At 49.1% G+C, this 18928-nt stretch overlaps 7 protein-coding genes across 7 annotated transcripts; 4 read left to right on the plus strand and 3 right to left on the minus strand.

Annotated features, from left to right (window-relative positions):
* Positions 1-661: 661 nt before the first annotated feature.
* pms1 (DNA mismatch repair protein) lies at positions 662-3972 on the plus strand (the record flags this gene model as incomplete). Its single annotated transcript, XM_014694250.1, has 3 exons — positions 662-697; positions 842-938; positions 1064-3972. 3 exons carry the CDS (start codon positions 662-664, stop codon positions 3970-3972), a joined length of 3042 nt encoding a protein of 1013 aa, XP_014549736.1.
* Positions 3973-4234: 262 nt separating this feature from the next.
* Positions 4235-6108, minus strand: G6M90_00g007740 (uncharacterized protein; the record flags this gene model as incomplete). Its single annotated transcript, XM_066129635.1, has 3 exons — positions 4235-5617; positions 5673-5868; positions 5945-6108. The coding sequence occupies 3 exons, from the start codon at positions 6106-6108 to the stop codon at positions 4235-4237; spliced, it is 1743 nt and encodes a 580-aa protein (XP_065985696.1).
* A 620-nt stretch (positions 6109-6728) lies between these two features.
* G6M90_00g007750 (uncharacterized protein) lies at positions 6729-8285 on the plus strand (the record flags this gene model as incomplete). Its single annotated transcript, XM_014694248.2, has 3 exons — positions 6729-6881; positions 6944-7402; positions 7467-8285. The coding sequence occupies 3 exons, from the start codon at positions 6729-6731 to the stop codon at positions 8283-8285; spliced, it is 1431 nt and encodes a 476-aa protein (XP_014549734.2).
* Positions 8286-8347: 62 nt separating this feature from the next.
* Positions 8348-9454, minus strand: G6M90_00g007760 (uncharacterized protein; the record flags this gene model as incomplete). The annotated part of the gene is made up of 2 exons (XM_014694247.1): positions 8348-9094; positions 9158-9454. 2 exons carry the CDS (start codon positions 9452-9454, stop codon positions 8348-8350), a joined length of 1044 nt encoding a protein of 347 aa, XP_014549733.1.
* A 538-nt stretch (positions 9455-9992) lies between these two features.
* On the plus strand, positions 9993-12227 carry ssr2 (SWI/SNF and RSC complexes subunit; the record flags this gene model as incomplete). The annotated part of the gene is made up of 3 exons (XM_066129636.1): positions 9993-10104; positions 10160-10701; positions 10767-12227. The coding sequence occupies 3 exons, from the start codon at positions 9993-9995 to the stop codon at positions 12225-12227; spliced, it is 2115 nt and encodes a 704-aa protein (XP_065986017.1).
* A 1153-nt stretch (positions 12228-13380) lies between these two features.
* CAT2 (Carnitine O-acetyltransferase) lies at positions 13381-15366 on the plus strand (the record flags this gene model as incomplete). Its single annotated transcript, XM_066129637.1, has 3 exons — positions 13381-13420; positions 13523-15185; positions 15240-15366. The coding sequence occupies 3 exons, from the start codon at positions 13381-13383 to the stop codon at positions 15364-15366; spliced, it is 1830 nt and encodes a 609-aa protein (XP_065986141.1).
* A 452-nt stretch (positions 15367-15818) lies between these two features.
* On the minus strand, positions 15819-17652 carry cap1 (Adenylyl cyclase-associated protein; the record flags this gene model as incomplete). The annotated part of the gene is made up of 5 exons (XM_014694244.1): positions 15819-16262; positions 16315-16828; positions 16881-17188; positions 17263-17536; positions 17606-17652. 5 exons carry the CDS (start codon positions 17650-17652, stop codon positions 15819-15821), a joined length of 1587 nt encoding a protein of 528 aa, XP_014549730.1.
* Between the last annotated feature and the right edge of the window lie 1276 nt (positions 17653-18928).

An 18928-nucleotide genomic window follows, 5' to 3' on the forward strand; every position in this document is an offset into this window, starting at 1 on the left:
CTACCTAGCCTACGTGGGTAGGTTCCTACTAAGTACTTAGAGGTAAGTAGGTAGGTAACTAGAAGGTACCTAATTTACCAAGTGCCCAGATGCGCGGCCCCTGTTTCTGGTGACAGTACAGCTATCATACAAGACAGACGGGTCCTGAAATATCACGAGCTATTACTCCGTAAAAGGCTCATGTTTTAAATAAATAAATAAATTAACGGACTATCTTATTATAGCTAATGGTTAGCGGCGGCCACCAAAACACCCTTGTGCCTCCTAGCTACTTAGACCTAGGTAGGTACTTAGGTAGGGAAGTTGTGATGTATTATACATGTGCTCCGTAGACGCGATTGATTCTCCCACGGAGCCTGCCAAATATACACCACATCGCTTGGTTTGGATTTTGTGGGGCCCCAGGGTGTATCCCACCTATCAATGGCCAACGCGTACTCAAGTCAGACACATCAACAACAGGTTACTGGGAGAGGCCACAACCATCTTCGTCAATGCTTCATGCATTTTCGGCATCACAAACACCAGGCCTTCTCATTTCGATTTGCATTATTTCCCTGTGTTTATTTCAGTTCTACGAAGTGCAGTAGCTTACAGCTCCATGGCACTTTCGCATTCACATTCAACCAAGATCCTGTCAGGTTCGGAAAGCTTGTGAGCAATGGCAGCTACAATCAAGCCTATAGAAGGACGAAGTGTGAGCAGTTCTGAACCCACGCCGAGGGATCTATCATCCTCTCCTTTTTTTGCCTTGCCTTCCCTTTTATTTTTTTCTCTTTTTCTTCTTTTCGGGAGGTCCAACGACGTGAGACTGACTTTTACTCATCGCTCACATCTTTAGATCCATCTGATACAGTCTGGTCAGGTCATTGTAGACCTATGCTCTGTCGTGAAGGAGCTAGTAGAGAACAGCATTGATGCTGGTGCCACCATTATAGGTATGCATATTGTTATATGGCGGCCACCCGCACTTCTAAGGGGATTCATCCTTGGTCATGTAGCCCCAATACAGTACGAAAATATACGACGACGCTATGCTGACCAAACAATCTCGAAACTTCAGATGTGCGCTTCAAAAATCAAGGCCTGGACTTGGTTGAAGTACAAGACAATGGCTCGGGCATCTGCCCTGCCAACTATCCTTCCATTGCCTTGAAGCACCATACTTCGAAACTATCGTCATACTCCGATATCGCGTCCTTGAGGACTTTCGGATTCCGAGGAGAAGCTCTGGCATCTTTATGTGCTCTATCGTCTGTAACCATCACCACTTGCCTTGAATCTGAGGTTCCGAGGGGCTGCAAACTTGGCTTCGAAATCTCGGGCAAACTCGCAAGCACAACAATGGTGGCATCCCAGAGAGGAACTACTGTATCGGTTGAAAAGTTGTTCCATAATTTGCCAGTGCGTCGCCGGGAGCTAGAGCGCAATATAAAAAGAGAATGGCATAAGGTCATTGCCTTGCTTAATCAATATGCTTGCGTCCAGACCAATCTCAAATTCTCTGTATCACAGCAGCCTACCAAGGGAAAGCGCATCATCCTATTTTCCACCAAGAGTAACCCCACCACTCGCGAAAATATAATCAATATATTCGGCTCCAAAGCAATGTCTACCCTGGTTTCTCTGGATCTGCTGCTGGAAATGCATCCATCAAATGTCGGTCCGGACTTACGGACTGATCAAGAGTCCAAGCAAGTGCGCATCCTGGGCCATGTTTCGCGTCCAGTTCATGGAGACGGCAGGCAAGCCCCAGATCGGCAAATGTTTTTTGTAAATGGAAGACCATGTGGGCTGCCACAATTTGCTAAGACATTCAACGAAGTTTATAAGGCTTACAACATCTCTCAGTCGCCATTCATATTCGCCGATGTTCAGCTCGATACAAAAATGTATGATGTGAATGTCAGTCCTGACAAACGGAGCATTCTTCTTCATGATCAAAGCTTGTTGCTCGATCGTCTTCGTTCATCTTTGATCAGATTGTTCGACAGTCATGACTATCAACTACCTACGACTCAGGTCCTCATTACAGAGACCCCGAGTTGTCCAGCTTCCGTCGATGCTAATAGGCGGTCAATACCTTTGATTAGAGAAAATCCGCCTTATACTTCCGAATCTGAGCTCTCCGCGACTTCACATGGTGAACCAGATGGGGGGTCTCCATCTAACACTGGCTTTGTTAAAGGGAAGTCATCGCAATTGGCAATGCGGGAGGAGAAGATTGCCTCAGGAGGAAGGGAAGGGGCCAAAATCGCACCAGAATCTCTCACAAAGTGGTTTGGGTGTGATGCAAACCGACCACCGATTTCAAACTCTGCTAGCCAAAATACGCATGTCAAACAGAACCGGCCTAGCTTGAGTTTATTTGCCTCGAGTCGGACGATAGCTTTAACCGACTCAGATACAGAACAGACCCCACAAAGCCAATCCTTGAGGCGCGTGGATCCTATCGCTGATACGGCACCAAGGAATACAACAGTGGTAGACCACGGAACCAATTCCCACAAGCCTAGTGAAGCCGTATCGGATTCGAGAAGTCCAACGGCGTTCTCTTGGAATGCCATCTCTAGTGGGCCATCAACGTCTTTAGTTCAAACAATTGGACATGGTGATACTGTACTGCTTATCCAGAAGAAGAAACCACACAAGGGAGCGGTACCGCAAACTTCAGAGAACTCGCACTCTTCTCATCTTCCCAATTCAGGGCACACTGGAAAAGTTTGCAGTTTCAGCGAATTTCAAGAGAGAAACGCTCAGCATAGCTGTTCGGGTTGTTCATCTGACCCGGAAAGTACTGGAGATACTATCCTTGACGACAAGCTTTCTTCCTCTAATACGAAGGCAGAGCTATCGGAAGCATCGACTCTTCATCCCAAGGGAATGGCAAAAGATAATACGGAGAACTTAGGGGGCGCCAGATGTGTGACGCCACATTCTAACCAACCACAAATTGAAGAAGACGAGCACATTGACCGATCCATATCTGACTCAAACGATGAAGATAATGTCGCTCAAGGAGATACCAACGGAAGGCCTCATGCGAATAGTTCGGCAGCTCGTAGAACCAGAGCTCTGGGAGACGGACTACGCAAGAAGTTTGGAACAGCTCAACACTCACAGATAATACGAGCAACTGAAGCCACACTAGCGTCCCTCTCCAGCTCATGGTTGGCCTACTCAGTCCGAAACATTTCAGGTCCAGTTGAGGAGAGGGTAGCAGACATCACTGCATCTGACGCCGAATCAAAGCTCCCCCTTATTATAGCAAAAGATGACTTCTCGGAGATGAGAGTGGTCGGTCAATTTAATTTAGGGTTCATCATCGCAGTGCGTCCCAAATCACACCGGCATACATGCCATGAGGCTAATGACGCGGATGAGCTCTTTATAATAGATCAACATGCTTCGGACGAAAAATTCAACTTTGAACGACTACAATTGAATACTGTTATTCAGTCACAGCGACTTGTCTACCCCAAAGCACTCCAGCTGACGGCCCTGGAGGAAGAAATTGTTCTTGGGAATCTATCAGCCTTAGAAGCCAATGGTTTCAAAATCCAGGTGGATTCCACAGGAGGCTCGCCGGTTGGGGCGCGTTGCCAGCTCTTGGCATTACCCTTGAGCCGTGAAGTGGCCTTTACACTTAACGATTTGGAGGAACTGATCACATTGCTTGCTGAGGAGTCATCTGGTTCACGGCACATCCCCAGGCCGTCGAGAGTGCGTAAAATGTTCGCAATGAGGGCATGTCGGAGCAGTATCATGATCGGTAAACCCTTGACTACAAGCCAAATGTACTCGCTGGTAAGGCACATGGGTGAACTAGATAAGCCGTGGAATTGCCCGCATGGGCGGCCGACAATGCGTCATCTTTGCTCTCTGCTGGCCTGGGACAAGGCAAAGTGGGTGGCCGATTTGCATGGTAATTCTACAACAGAATCATGGCTCGCATACAGTATGGATAATTGACTGGCAGCGGGCTCCATTCAGTGTCCCACCCAAGTAACAAAGTAACGATCGTATTCAAAAAAAAAAAAAAAAAAAAAACTAAATGCGCAATTCCCAATACCACCAGCCTACGCCACATGTCCATCCCTCAAGCATCATCCCGGCCTTGCAGTGTAAGTTCTTGTGTGCGTACGCCATATAATTTCCAAGATAAGGGTTCGTGTTGCAATGAGCTCCTACTCCTTTTGACCTCTGTGGAGCTTTCTAGTTCTGTGCCTCCAGCTTACCGAAATCCTCGACCTTCTTCGGTTACTTTGCCGCTCACATTACGCCTTCCTGACATCCCACCGCTGTACCTTAATCCATAGTCAACCCCAGAAGACAACTTTCGGTCACTTCCGATAAAGATTGGTGGGGTTGAACTTCTCAACTGGCCATACGGCTTGGAGTAAAACCCGTCATCTAGCTGAATGGAGCTGTCTCGTTGGCGTTTCCACGGCCTTCCCACTTCGGGTTCTCGGTCCGTGATGTCTTGGCTATTGTTTACCTTCCTCAAATTGCTACTTACTTCTGAGAGCAATGTAAAGTCCTCGCGTGGATAGTTGTCACGGTCCTGATTCGATCTTGTGGCCATGAAATTATTGCTCTTATGCAGAGCTGTTGGATGTGACGCAAGTGGGTTTGGATGTGTTTCAGGAGAGACCAATGCTTCTGGACTGTTATATGTCACATCGTTTTTATCGTCATGGTCTGATTCTGCTGAATCGGCTTCATGGAATGCCGGAACCAATGCAGCATATGATTTGCCGTCCCGAACTGCGCGACTAGAAGTTGGCACGATAGTGACACTGCAATTGCGCTGGTCGGTTCTCGGAATAAAAAAATCAGTCGGCATCCAACTTTCACTGGATTTTCCACGTCGGCCCTTATTTTGATGATTGCTACTCGCTGAACCCATTCTTAGTGATTGGGCATCTGAAGCAGGAATGGAGGAATAGCGGCCAAGCTGCGATGGTCGTGGCGCTGAACATTGTTTTTCAGAAGATGAATAAGGCGAATTTCGCGGATGGTTGCCGGGAGCAAGTTGATACATCCTGTTTGGAAGATCGGCCTGTGAGCCCCTACTCGAGATAGAGTAGCTGGAACCCGCTCTTGTATGAAGAAATGGCACAGCAGCTGGCCGTTGATTCCCACACGACTCTGAAGCCGCCCCGTCCGGTAAGCTTATTGTGGTAGAAAGCCTGTTTCCTCCCTCTAGGCTGCTTCCGGTCGTGATGGAGGACTTGCTCCTTTTATGGAATGGCCTCGCGGTCAGATGATCCTCGAGCGGGTTCATATCCGGCGGCATTAGGCTAATTCTACGGAACATCATTCCAAGCCACAAAGAGATCAAGAGTGATATGAAATGCAAGCCTCCTGCTCCAATCGTCATGTAGTACACTGCGGGCACAAAGTACTTCATGATCTCTTGGTCACTGAGCCTAGTGGCCCAAGTTTGCGCGTTTTTGTGGGTGGAAAACGCCCCGAATGCATACAAAGATATGAATACCAGATCGGAGGTGGCAGCAAAGACGTGATAGGCAGCTGAGGAGCCTGGGGTACGACCAGAGGCGTTCCGAGATAGGTGATATATCGCGTATGAACACTGAGCGATGGCGACACCGGGCTAAAATTCCTGTCAATTCCATTCTATTTCCAATATCCTGTTGCATACGACGTACCGAAATTCTCATAATCCACCCTGTGGCCTCGTCAATGTTTGTAATGAGAATGAGTAGGACGAGGGAACCAATGGCTGCATTAATTTCCAAAACACGAATCAAAAACTGAACATTCCGTAATCCCTTGATCCATTTCTTCATTCGCTGTCCAAGTGGCAAGTATGGATTATTTCGGTGTGAAACGACCATATGGGCACTGGCATGTATTAGCAGGGTGACAAGAGACTTATCCCATCTGTTCATCATTCTGCATGAGATTGATCAGTACATACTCAGGGTGTCGGTCGAATGAGATGAGAGGGCCTGTTGGAGGTGGTTTCCTAGGCTTTGGCTCCCAGCTGGCCCGCGTCACAGCCTTAGGATCAAAAGTGGTTGCGGGAAACCTCGCGTCATTTCGCCATGCGGCGTTATACATGAATGGCTGCGAGCCACCCATAGTGTCGAGCCCGATTTGCCAATGAAAGTAGTAATGAACCTAAAACCAGATCCTTTCTACTATGGACACTCACAGTGGCATGAACGAAACGTGTTGTTGGAATGCGGGAGCACAAGGACAATGGGAGATGTCTTTCGTTGAGGCTACCTGTAGCATTATCTTTCCAAAACGGTACATCTGGGTGTGATTGGAACTCCCGCAAGGCCAGCTTGGTTGGCACAGCAACATCGGGCTAGTAGTACTAGTACGGAGTACTCCGTACATAGTCCCAAATCGCTGACGGCCTTCGACCCACCGGTGAGCAACCTACCGCTCGGGCCACCAGCCATCATTCGGTATAGACTCAGAAATTCAGAACCTCTTCAAATACACCGCTGTGGCACTTATTTGGTTGGCTTTCGATTATCGTTCGCTCTTTTGCTACCCTCCCCATCTTTTTTCCCTCATTCCGTCTTTTCTGTTCTCTTCTTTATTCTTTCCTTTGACTCTGTCAGTTTGATCGATCTTCTCCGAGGACAATGTTCTGTCGCTCATGCCGGCCGTTACTATGCTCGTTGCCATTGAGGACTTTTTCCACAGCAGCCGCAAGTTCGAGCCGGCCGTCTGAGGCACCTTTTCGCATGGCCGTCGTGGGATCTGGCCCCGCTGGCTTCTATACGGCTTACAGGGTCATGACAAAACTCCCAGATGCTCATGTTGATATGTACGAGGCGCTGCCGGTTCCGTTTGGTCTGGTTCGCCATGGTGTTGCTCCTGATCATCCTGAGGTAAAGGTATGGCTGCGTCTCTGGGAATATTTGTCTTTCTTCGAGCCACATAAGTAACTCGTACGTAGAACTGTCAAGAAAAGTTCGAGGATGTTGCATCATCCCCGAGGTTCAGGTTCATAGGGAATGTCTCTGTGGGTCTTTGCAGCCGCGCTAAAGAGCAAGGAATGGTGAGATTAAGATCGTTGATGCAGCACTATGATGCCGTACTACTGGCGTATGGAGCGTCAGAAGATAAAAGACTTGATATTCCCGGGGAGTCGACTTTAAATGGCATATATTCAGCACGCCAGTTTGTGGGCTGGTACAATGGCCTGCCGGAATGTTCCAGTCTCGATCCTGCACTTGTAAATGCGCAAGAGGCTGTCATCATTGGTCAGGGCAATGTTGCTCTCGATGTGGCTAGGATTCTATTGGAAGATATAAATGTCCTTAGAAACACCGATATCACCGAGCATGCTCTTGCAATCTTGTCTCGAAGTAGGATAAAAAGAGTACACGTTGTCGGCAGAAGGGGACCAGTGCAGGTTGGTTTGAATCGCATTTGTTCCATTCACGACAAGATTGCTAATACACTACGGCTCCCGCTAGGCCGCTTTTACTATAAAGGAAGTTCGTGAGCTCATGAAATTGGCTAGCGTGGCATTTCACCCTGTCGATCGATCTTTGATACCGGTTGATCTGAAATCGCTGCCACGAGCATCCAAGCGTTTGATGGAGGTCATCCTGAAAGGATCAGAAGCTCTCGTGGAGAGTGCACCTAAATCATGGTCTCTTGACAACTGCCTGGCTCCTAGTCGTTTTTTGGGAGGCATTCAATCTCCAGAGGACGTAGCAGGCACCGAGTTCAACGTCATGAAATTAACTGACGCATTTAACCCTTTGTCTAAGACAATGGCAACAGGCCAGACATTACAACTGCCCTCTGATGTCGTCTTTCGGTCGGTGGGATATAAGTCTGTTGCCCTCCCTGAGTTTGCTGCCATGGGAATTCAGTTCGATGAGTCTCGAGGTGTAGTCAATAACGACGGTCTCGGTCGGGCAACACAGGTGTTGGCCATTGACCAGCAGACTTCCACCTGCCAACAAGTTCCTGGTGTGTATTGTGCAGGGTGGGTCAAAAGGGGTCCGACTGGGGTTATTGCTTCAACCATGCAGGATGCCTTCATCACTGCAGAGGCGATAGTACAGGATTGGATTTCCGGTGCAGAGTTTCTAAGACCAAAGGGTGATACACCTGCACAGGGCTGGAATGGCGTACGGCAAGACGAGGGTTCCCATACAGAACGCTCAGTGTCGTGGGACCAGTGGTTGCAAATAGACAGAGCCGAAAAACAGGGCGGCAAGGAGCTTGGAAAGGAACGGGAAAAGTTTACAAACACCCGAGACATGCTCGCTGTAATTCAGTGACGACTGCGCTGATATATAAACTTGTAACAATAGGTTTCATGATTATACCTCACTTTACTTCTTCAGCTACTCTTCAACTTCTCTGTCAGTTCCGGCACTTTCTCAAATAGATCACCGACCAGGCCAACATCTGCAACCTGAAATATGGGGGCGTCGGCGTCTTTGTTGATTGCAGCAATTACCTTGCTGTCTTTCATACCAGCCAAGTGCTGAATTGCGCCAGAGATTCCAACAGCCATGTACAGCTCCGGAGCTACAACCTTGCCCGTCTGGCCGACCTGAAGACTGTTCTCCGCATACCCACTATCAACGGCCGCACGAGATGCACCAACCGCAGCACCGAGTGCATCAGCGAGAGGTAACATGACTCTGTCGAAATCGTCCTTAGACTTAAGGCCACGACCACCAGAGACTACCTTTGAAGCCGTGCCCAAATCTGGTCTGTCTGACTTTGCCAAATCTTCCGACACCCATTCTGCCGAAGTATCAGCTTTGGGGTCCACGCCATCTACAACAGCAGCCGACCCCGAGCCAGGAGTCACAGCGGCGAAGGCAGTACCTCGAATGGTAATGACCTTCACAGAATCTGAAGACTCAACAGTGGCGATAGCATTTCCAGCGTATATCGGCCGCACAAAGGTCTTGTCGTTTTCGATGGCAGTGATATCGGAGATTTGCTGGCAATCTAATAAAGCTGCCACCCTCGGCAAGAGGTTCTTCCCAAAAGCAGTATGGCCCGCAACGACGTGGGTGTATTTACCCTTTTTAATATTTTCCACGAGCAAGGGCGCGTAAGTCTCGGGAAGGCCCTGTTCAATCATCAGTACGGACATTTATGTTACCGAATGAAGAAGACCGGAGTATTTACTTACCTTCTCGTACGCACTGCTGTCAACCTTGATAATTTGCTCCACTCCCTCAACTTTGGCAGCCTCCTGGGCAGCAGCAGACACATTGCTACCAGCAACGAAACCATGGACTGTTCCCCCTAATTGTTTGGCGGCGGCAAATGCATTCAAAGATCCTTGATTGAGTTGTCCATCGCGTTGTTCAAGAATCGCTAATGTGGACAACAGCCGGCTTCTAGTAGTTGTTCCGTGAATCGCATTCGCCGGGGACAAGAGGCCGACAACTCGTCGAGGCAAAGAGCATTTCGCGAGGGCGTACATTTTAGTAATGAAAGAAGACTACACTGCTTGTCAAACTGCGATGCAAGCTCGCAGTCCTGTCCATTAGTCCAAGTTGGGGCAGCCGGGTGGACGCGGCCCGAGCATCGGCTCAAAGCCCGCCTGAGCTATGTACTTTATGACTGAGAAAGCCACGAACACGTGACCCTCACCCGAGCTTCTCCGTCGAGCCGAAAGCGGCTCCTGTAGGTGTGCAAAATCACATGATTGATTATCACGTGATTTATTACCCAAATACGGTTAGCCGCCATTCTATTTGGTAGGTGTCCTCCGAGAGGAGGTGGAATGCTCCCGTTTGTCGTCGCGCCAAATTTTCCTCAGTACGCGGCGTCTCATCGCGGCGACATTACGTATTCCGAAATCTTCTGCATCGCGTTGATTGCCGAATATTACACGTTGATTGATTTATCCCGCGCTAAGTAGGCAGTTGCGAGTGGCGCGACGCGTTCTTTGCACCTCGCTGCTCCTTACCCTTTTAGCATTTCACATCGCGCAAGCGGTCTTCCGCTGTGGAAATATCATGGAAGATTCTACAACGTATGGGTCACCAGCCAATGGTGCATCCCCAGATGGCAACCCAATATTGGCACAACCCCCGCTACAAGCCGAAGCGATACCAGGTGATAGCCAAGGTGAGATACCACATCGAACTCCCCTTGTCCACCAAGCTAATCAGGCGACTCCAAGATGTCCCAATGTCGGAAGGCGTGACGAGCGAGGCAAACATAAAACAGGATAGCGCGACTCCTGGGCCAGGTGCCACCGCCGCTGAAGGCACTGAGGCACTACAAGCAGATGCAACGGCCAACGCTGACACGGAAATGGGTGACATGCCTGCTCCTGGTTCCAAGGGAATTACTGCTGCTGAAGGCGACGGTGCCACTGATAACCAAGAAACCAAATCGAAGGAGAACGTCGAGTCAGCGGCCCGTGAGCACCTTGTCTCTCAAACTCATGCGATTGTTCTGCCTAGCTACAGTACATGGTTCGATATGAACAGCGTTCACGATATCGAGCGGAAGGCAATGGCCGAATTTTTTAACAATCGAAACAGAAGCAAAACCCCTGCTGTTTACAAAGATTACCGCGACTTCATGATCAACACGTATCGCCTGAACCCAGTAGAGTACCTGACCGTCACCGCTTGTCGCAGAAACTTGGCTGGCGACGTCTGCGCCATAATGAGGGTTCATGCTTTTCTGGAACAGTGGGGTTTGATTAATTATCAGGTACGAAAACAATTGTTATCTTAGCTCTCTTTTGACGAATCTGCAAGATGGCTAATGAGATATAGGTGGATGCTGAACAACGACCATCGCATGTTGGCCCCCCTTTCACAGGCCATTTCAAGATTATATGCGATACGCCACGCGGCCTTCAACCGTGGCAGCCATCTGCCGATCCCATCGTTCTGGAAGGAAAAAAGAACCTGGATACTGATAAAAAGTCAGCCTCGAGTGCTGGGGCTAAAAACGATCTCAACCTTGAGATTGGTCGCAATATCTATGAAGCTAATTCGAAGGGATTGTCGGTGAATAAGTCTGAGACCAAAGCGAATGGAGAGACACCAACTACAAACGGCGTGTCTGGTACAGAGGATGCAACTATGTCTGCGATCTCCAAGGTCAACTGCCACCAATGTGGCAACGATTGCACCCGGGTTTATTATCACAGCAGCCAGACAGACGCCAGTTCTAAAGCGAAGTACGACCTTTGTCCCAACTGCTTCACAGAGGGTCGTCTACCAGCGAATCATACGTCAAGTATGTATTCTAAGACGGAGAATCCGACTTATACATCTATCGTGGATCGGGATGCGCCTTGGACCGATGCCGAAATTCTTCGTCTACTGGAAGGCTTGGAACGATTTGATGACGACTGGGGAGAGATTGCTGATCACGTTGGTACGAGGACGCGGGAGGACTGTGTGCTCCAATTCTTGCAATTGGATATTGAAGAGAAGTATTTGGATTCGGAGATGCCTATGAGTGCACCTACCGGCTTGTCTATGCTCGGGGCACAACACGGTCATCTGCCCTTCAGCCAAGTAGACAATCCAGTCATGTCTGTTGTTGGATTTCTGGCAAGTCTAGCGGACCCTGCAAGCACCGCCGCGGCTGCCAACAAGTCAGCCGATGAGTTGAAGAAAGGTTTGCAAAAGCAATTGAACGGCAGTAAACGCAATCAAGAATCCAATGGTGCAAGCAATGGTGGCGAGAAGGCATCTGGTGTATCCAGGGAACAAGACCAAACACGATATGGAGGCGAATCGATGGATGTGGATGTGCGTCATGAGGTGACCACGACCACTACGACCACTACGACCACCACGAAAAACAGATCGATTGCATCCATACCTTTGGCGTCTATTGGAGCTCGCGCAGCGGGATTTGCTTCGCATGAGGAACGAGAGATGACACGACTTGTCTCCGCTGCTACAAACGTAACATTGCAAAAGCTGGAGCTTAAATTGAAATACTTTAATGAGATTGAAGGTATTCTTCGAGCGGAAAGGCGTGAGTTGGAGCGGGGTCGACAGCAATTGCTCTTGGACAGGTTGGCTTTCAAGCGCCGGGTGGGCAAAGCCATGGAGAGTTTGAAGACGGCAACTACCATAGGTGGCGACCAAGGCATTCGCATGGCACAGGAAGCTCTTCTACCTGATGGAGAAAAGTTGGGTTTCCAACCCGTAACTGGAGAGCCATCCGTCCAAGCACCTAGTAGCAATGGACAAATGAAAAGCTACGAAGCATAATATGATGAACATGATGCGCCACTACGGGTGCATGGCGGATGGAATGCGGTATGGGCGTCTGGTTTCATGGAATTGTCGAATAAATCAGGGTGTTGTGTCCAGGCTCGCAGAACTTCATGCGCGTTATTCTGGCCGTTGTTTAATGTAACAGGGGTGTACTACTAGTTACGGAGTTTGGTGTCGGAAGAGACGCCGCTGCTTTTGTTTTTGAATTGGACGTGCTTTCTGGTCTTACTTTATTTGTCCCTTTCATTGCGTTCTCTTCTTCCGCTAATATGATACGGAGGCTAACCCAGGAGCCGTATTGAGACAATTGTCAACCAACAAAGGTAGCCTTCCCAAGTCAAATATACTAGATAGTCAGTACTCCGTACAGTATTCAAATTTGACGGAGGATATGCGTCGTTCTGTCCACCGTATGAAGTAGCATGGACCACACAATAGGTCCTATATTATGAAGACGGAGGATGAGAATATGTATGAGCGGCACCCACGTAAAGTTGCCATTCAGCTAGCTGCTGAGTAACTACTAGGTACATGTACGTAAGTATCGTGCGCTCACCGTTCTCAAGTATCCTCTCAAAAGAGCTCCACGTCGGTCCCCGGCGGTCTTCTCAGCAGGCCAACCGGTGTTTTACCTCGGCTATGTTGCTACAAGACCCGCTATTGGCACAGCATTGAAGCCGGCCGGGGTCGGGCGGGCCAAATGACAGCAAGCAAGCTCCTGTGCATTGAACGGGGAAACCACATGCTCGAAAGCCAATCCACTCACACCAGTCCCTCGTAGCTTCTCGTCTCCGGCACCAGCAAACCAGGAACCAGCCGTTGTGGCCGGACAGGAGAATACTTAAGTCACCCTAGCAGGCCAAAGAGAGGTCAACTGGTCTTCCAAGCGCCGCGGTCGCTGCTGAAAGTCAACGCCGCCCCCATCCCACCCACGTCTTTCTCTCCTAAATACAACCGCCCTTCCTCATCGCGTGGATATCAGACCGCTTGTAGCCGGCCATGTTGACATCTGCCGCTCGCTCTCACGCACTGAGAAACAACTTTCGACGAACTCGCTTGTCATTGCTTACAGTCCGTCAGCACGGGTGCTATTTGCAATTGGTGACGGTGACAAAAGGCTAACTTGATTTTCTGGCAGATCCCCGTCATGGCTTCGGCTAAGCGCAGTAACAGCTCTCTTCCTCCCGGTAATTAACGTCCTCTCTTTACAAGTTTACCCTCTTCAGGATTCCTTGTCCAAACGTACACAGGGAGAGACTTTGAAACTGACCAGTCGCGAATTTTGCTAGGCTATTCTGAGGATAAGTCCAAAGGTGCAATGTTGCGCTTTCAGGACTCTTTGCCTCGGTTGCCCGTTCCCACGCTTGAGGAGACGGCGAAACGATACTTGAAGTCTCTCCACCCTCTACTGTCTGCCACTGAGTATTCAAATAGTAAGGCTGCCGTCAAGGACTTCATCAAGCCTGGCGGTATTGGCAACAAGCTCCAGGAGAAGCTCATTGCAAAGCGTGAAGATCCGGCGACTAAGAATTGGATCTACGAGTGGTGGAACGATGCTGCCTATCTAGCATACCGCGATCCTGTTGTGCCCTACGTCAGCTACTTCTACTCTCACCGTGATGATCGCATGCGCCGAGATCCAGCCAAGCGAGCAGCGGCCATCACTTCTGCCGTCTTGGAGTTTAAGAAGCTTGTCGACAATGGCTCCCTTGAGCCAGAGTATATGAAAAAACTCCCAATTTGTATGGATAGTTACAAATGGATGTTCAATGCCACCCGCATGGCTGCACGTCCTGCCGACTATCCCGCCAAGTTCTCTTCTAGCGAGAATAAGCACATTATTGCCATTCGCAAGAATCAGTTCTTCCTAATCTCCCACGAAATCGGCGGCAAACAACTCAATTCTACAGAGCTAGAAAGACAATTCAATAAAGTCTACCAAGCAGCGCAGCGAGTTCCTGCTGTTGGCGCCCTGACCTCCGAGAATCGAGACGTTTGGGCCGACGCTCGCGACCTACTGGCGCAAACAAGCGCCAAGAACAAAGATGCTCTCCGTGCCATTGACTCGGCTTCGTTCGTTGTTTGCCTCGACGATGCTTCTCCCGTTACCCTGGAAGAGCGAGCCCATCAATACTGGCATGGTGATGGAGCCAACCGCTGGTATGATAAACCTTTGCAGTTCATTGTCAACGACAATGGAACGTCAGGGTTCATGGGTGAACACTCCATGATGGATGGCACGCCAACGCATCGTCTTAATGACTACATAAACGATCTCATTTTCGGCAACAAGATCGATTTCTCAGACCCTTCGATCCGCTCCGATCTTCCTGGGCCACAGTTGATCCAATTTGACATTACCGCACCAATCCAAGCCGAAATTGACCGTGCTGTCACTGATTTCCATACCGTCATCAACCAGCATCAACTAGCCGTGCAAGCATACCAGGGTTATGGCAAAGGTCTAATCAAGAAGTTCAAATGCTCCCCTGATGCGTATGTCCAAATGATTATTCAATTGGCCTACTTCAAGATGTATGGCAAGAATCGCCCAACGTATGAATCTGCAGCAACCCGTCGCTTCCAACTTGGCCGAACAGAAACCTGTCGGACAGTCTCAGATGAATCCGTGGCGTGGTGCAAGTCTATGTCTGACGCGTCACAAGATGATCAAGCACGAATAAACTTGTTTCGCAGTGCTATCGACGCTCACCTTGAGTATATTACAGCTGCATCCGATGGCAAAGGCGCGGACAGACATCTGTTTGGTCTAAAGAAACTTTTGGCGCCAGATGAGGAGGTTCCCGCCATCTACAAAGACCCCGCCTTCGGCTACTCCAGTTCTTGGTACCTATCAACATCCCAACTCAGCTCAGAATTCTTCAACGGCTATGGTTGGAGTCAAGTCATCGACGGAGGATTTGGCATCGCCTACATGATCAATGAGAACAGGTGAGTGTGATTCTTCACCTATACAAGAGTATCTCCTTGCTGATCCCTCTCTAGCATTAATTTCAATGTCGTATCAAAGAGCCTTGGCAGCGACCGCATGAGTTACTATCTAAACGAAGCCGCTGGGGAAATGCGTGACCTATTGATGCCAACGGTAGCCTCGCCGAAGGCCAAATTGTAAGATACGAGCGATATCAACGAGGGGCTTTCGCGATATGATAAGGCTTGTTGCTTGGTTTGGAGACATGAAGAGGCAGCAGGCAGGAATGGCTCAGTGTCAGAAGCGACTAAACGGGGAAAACTGTGGTCCCATCTCGGACCGCCAAAGGTGGTCCCCGAAATAGTTGCTGCATTTTGTATTGTAGTTCCATCTATACACTGTCTATTTGCACTAGCTTTGGGTAAGAGCATCGGCATTATGAAAATGAGTAGTAGAGTTGTGATATTGAAACCTCGGAGGCTCTTAGCGCGGCTCCTTAGGTGCGAAGCTTACATTTAAATGATCCTGCATCTGCTGCTAGTATTTCCCCGTTGAGTAGTTTTGTCAACCACAGCATAATTTGCGCCTTCTACCCAAGCACATAGTCTAAAATAAAACCCGGCATTGATGGCTCATAAAGCTGTGAAGTGTGTCTAGCCAGCATGGGCCACGATCTCGTTTATGAGGTCACCTTTATTTTCGTCGTAGTATGAACAAATTTGAGACGGGAGAGGCACCTCTTTGTAATCGTCATCTGGCCCAGACAGGATGTTGAGATTGATTCCGGACGACTTGCTGGTGAATACCCTGGTCCCAATGCTCTCTTTACTGAAGTAAACCTGGCCGCCATCGACTTGGTCCAGCATAACGGTTGGGAGAGTCCCAATAACCTGCAATGCAAAATTTTGAGCTTTTACTACATCCACCGTGGAAACTAGGGTGTCAACAACGAGGGAAAGGCGGGTTGAGTTCTCCACAGTAACTTGATTTGCTTTACCCTTCAGTATTACAGTTGTGTTATTACACCTGCTGATCAATACAGACTGGGTCAAGGTAGTTTCAATTTCAATTGGTAGAGTCTCTCTGTCGTAGTTTTCCTAGAATAATTGTCAGATAGAGAATATTCTGTACGGATCGCATAACCCTTACGATTGTCCATTTGTTTCCTTCCAAACCCTTTTTAGCAGGCTTCTTCACGCGCATGCTTTCTGGCTTTGGCTTTTTGCCGGGGGCTGGACTCTTGCCTCGAGACGGGCCATCTGGGTCTGCAGCACTGCTGGCGCGCAGGGAAGGATTTTTATGTGTCATTTCCGATTTGTCTACCTTCCGGAGTCCCTTTGTAACAGCCGAGCCTTTGTTCAACTCGGAGAATACAGCGTCGAACCCACCAGAAGATACCGACGCCTCAGGGACGGGTTCAGCTTTAATGTCAAGCATAGGAGCTGGTCCAGGAGGCGGCGGCGGAGGAGGAGGCGCCGATGCGCCTCCAGCATCTGGTGTGCCTAGTGCCGTGGCCGTCTGCAGGAACGATTTGGCTACATCCCCGGCTGGTTTGCCTTTGGCATTCCAAGTAACTCCCGACGGGAAATTTTGCTTGACATACTCGGCGAGGTCACTGAAGACTTGGTAAAATGACTGTACCCATTCGACCTGTTTTGGATCTCTGGATTCTGCTTAGCAGTGCAAATAACAAGGATACGAAGGCCTTTGCTTACTTGTCTTTCTGTTCTTTAAGCACCCGATTTCCGAAAAACTGGGCTGAGCTCAAACTCTCCTCCACGTGCTTGTGGGGGCGGCTATCCAGGGTAATCCAAGCAAGCATCATGATACCATCAGCGACAGCACTCAGGTTAGTATACATGGGATCGGGTCGGTTCGACTCTTTCAGCTCGGTTACGGCCATCAACGCATCGTTTGTTGGTTTGAGAATGGTCTGGTACGTCGATGCGTCGGGTTTTGTGGCTTTGGTCGTAATCAGCAAAAACTTTCTCTGTTCTTGGAATCCTTTAAGCACCTCGACAGCCTGTACAAAGGCATTGACATTAGCATCTGATCAACGACAGTCAACAGCTTTGCCCATTCAAGAATGGCTCGAACCTGTTTAGCAACTACACCGCCCAGTTCAGTGCTAATCTTGACATATTTGCCCACGGACGAGTTTATGAATTGTTGGAACTCTTCGATTGATTCCGGGACAGGATCCTCGGATTGACTTGAGGTCGTCTTGGCGGAAGCTGCAGCCGTTTGGGGGGGTGTAGGCGCCTGCGACTCGACTGCTGGGGAGGCAATGGCCTGCTTCAGGGCGGGGACGTCTTTAGGTAGTTCGGTTGAAGTCGCAATATCTTCGAGGCGCGAGGTCGCAGCTTCGAGTCTGCCAGGTAGTTCAGCAATCCAACATGATGCTACCGTGAATGCAAGTCTGCAAATAGGCCAGTTTTACCTCTTGATGAGTGTGGTGAGATTGTGCATGTTATTTGCGGCCGCCATCTTCGTCATGTACTCTCCAGCACGTTCATCGAATACTCCAGTCGAGTATTGCTTGAACTGTAACTTGAAAGATAGCAGCGAGGGTGTGATTTGAGCTACGAAAGGAGCGTCCGGTACGAATAATGCGCGATTTATTTCTGATACTCCAGGGACGGTGCCGTGTCCTTGCCTGTTCATGGAAGGTTTGCTGTTAGCAGCTGCGAAAGAGAAGCACAAAAACCGGTGGGGTTTATAGAACCAAAGAACCCGCAGGCATACGAAATATTCCCTTTTTGTGTGTAGAAAAGGGGATGGGGGTACAATTGATCGTGCAGAGCCGTGCTCGTCCAGATTGTAGTAGCTTATACGGTGGTTAGGGGCGACCTGTCGTATATGTAGAACTTTGGATTATCCAGGAGGCGATGACAGCAACTGAGTTTACTGGCAGTCGGATGGACCTGCACGTGTGGCTAGCTCCTTGGCAAGCGGCTGGTCTCGTCAGGCAACCGTCCAGGGCTTCCGCCTGAGTCTGCCACACCACGTGTTTCATTGGCCTGCCACAGTAGGTGCCTAAGTTGAAGACCAACCTACCTACCTAGGTAGGTAGGTATGTGCCTAGGCTCATCTTTCAAAAGCCTGCCGTAGAGCAGAAATTCGTTGTTTCCGATGAGTTTGGTGAATATTCTCTTTTATCATGAGCACATCCAATGGAGTCCAGCTCTAGCATTCGTTATGGGGGAACAAAATGCACCGAATTCGCTGGATCAGGCACAGTAGCGTGGGCGTCAGTTATGTACCGGGTGGGTATCCTAGGTACCTGCCTACCTACTAGGTACTTAAGATATCAAATACGGTTCAGGCAGCCACCTTATGTTTTTCCAACTTTTAAGCAGTGTGGTGGTATCTCGTCCGAGCCTCTTCACTGGCTTCATTTGTTTACTATACAAATAATGTGGTTGGCTACCTAGGTCGCTTTTTCCCACCATTCGTGGTAAACCATCTTGTCGTATTAATTGACTGGATGGCACTACCCCAAATACCTAAAGTACCTAGGTAGGTAAAGTATCGGTGAGGTTTGTTATACCATCCCGTACCCTCATCCCCAGCCTGTTTCTTTGTCCCCACAGTCTCGGGCTTATATTTGTTGAGCGAAAAACAGAAAGAGGAGGGGTTCGACCAAAAAGAAAAGAAAGAACAGTTTTAATAGTGAGCGACAGGAGTCCCGCGCGATAACAAGGACAGCTATGTATAGATGCCACACTTAAAAAGAAAGCCCTCGCAGCGCACATCAAGACAT

The sequence above is a fragment of the Metarhizium brunneum genome, chromosome 1 (assembly GCF_013426205.1).
Source record: "Metarhizium brunneum chromosome 1, complete sequence".
Lineage (NCBI taxonomy): Eukaryota > Fungi > Ascomycota > Sordariomycetes > Hypocreales > Clavicipitaceae > Metarhizium > Metarhizium brunneum.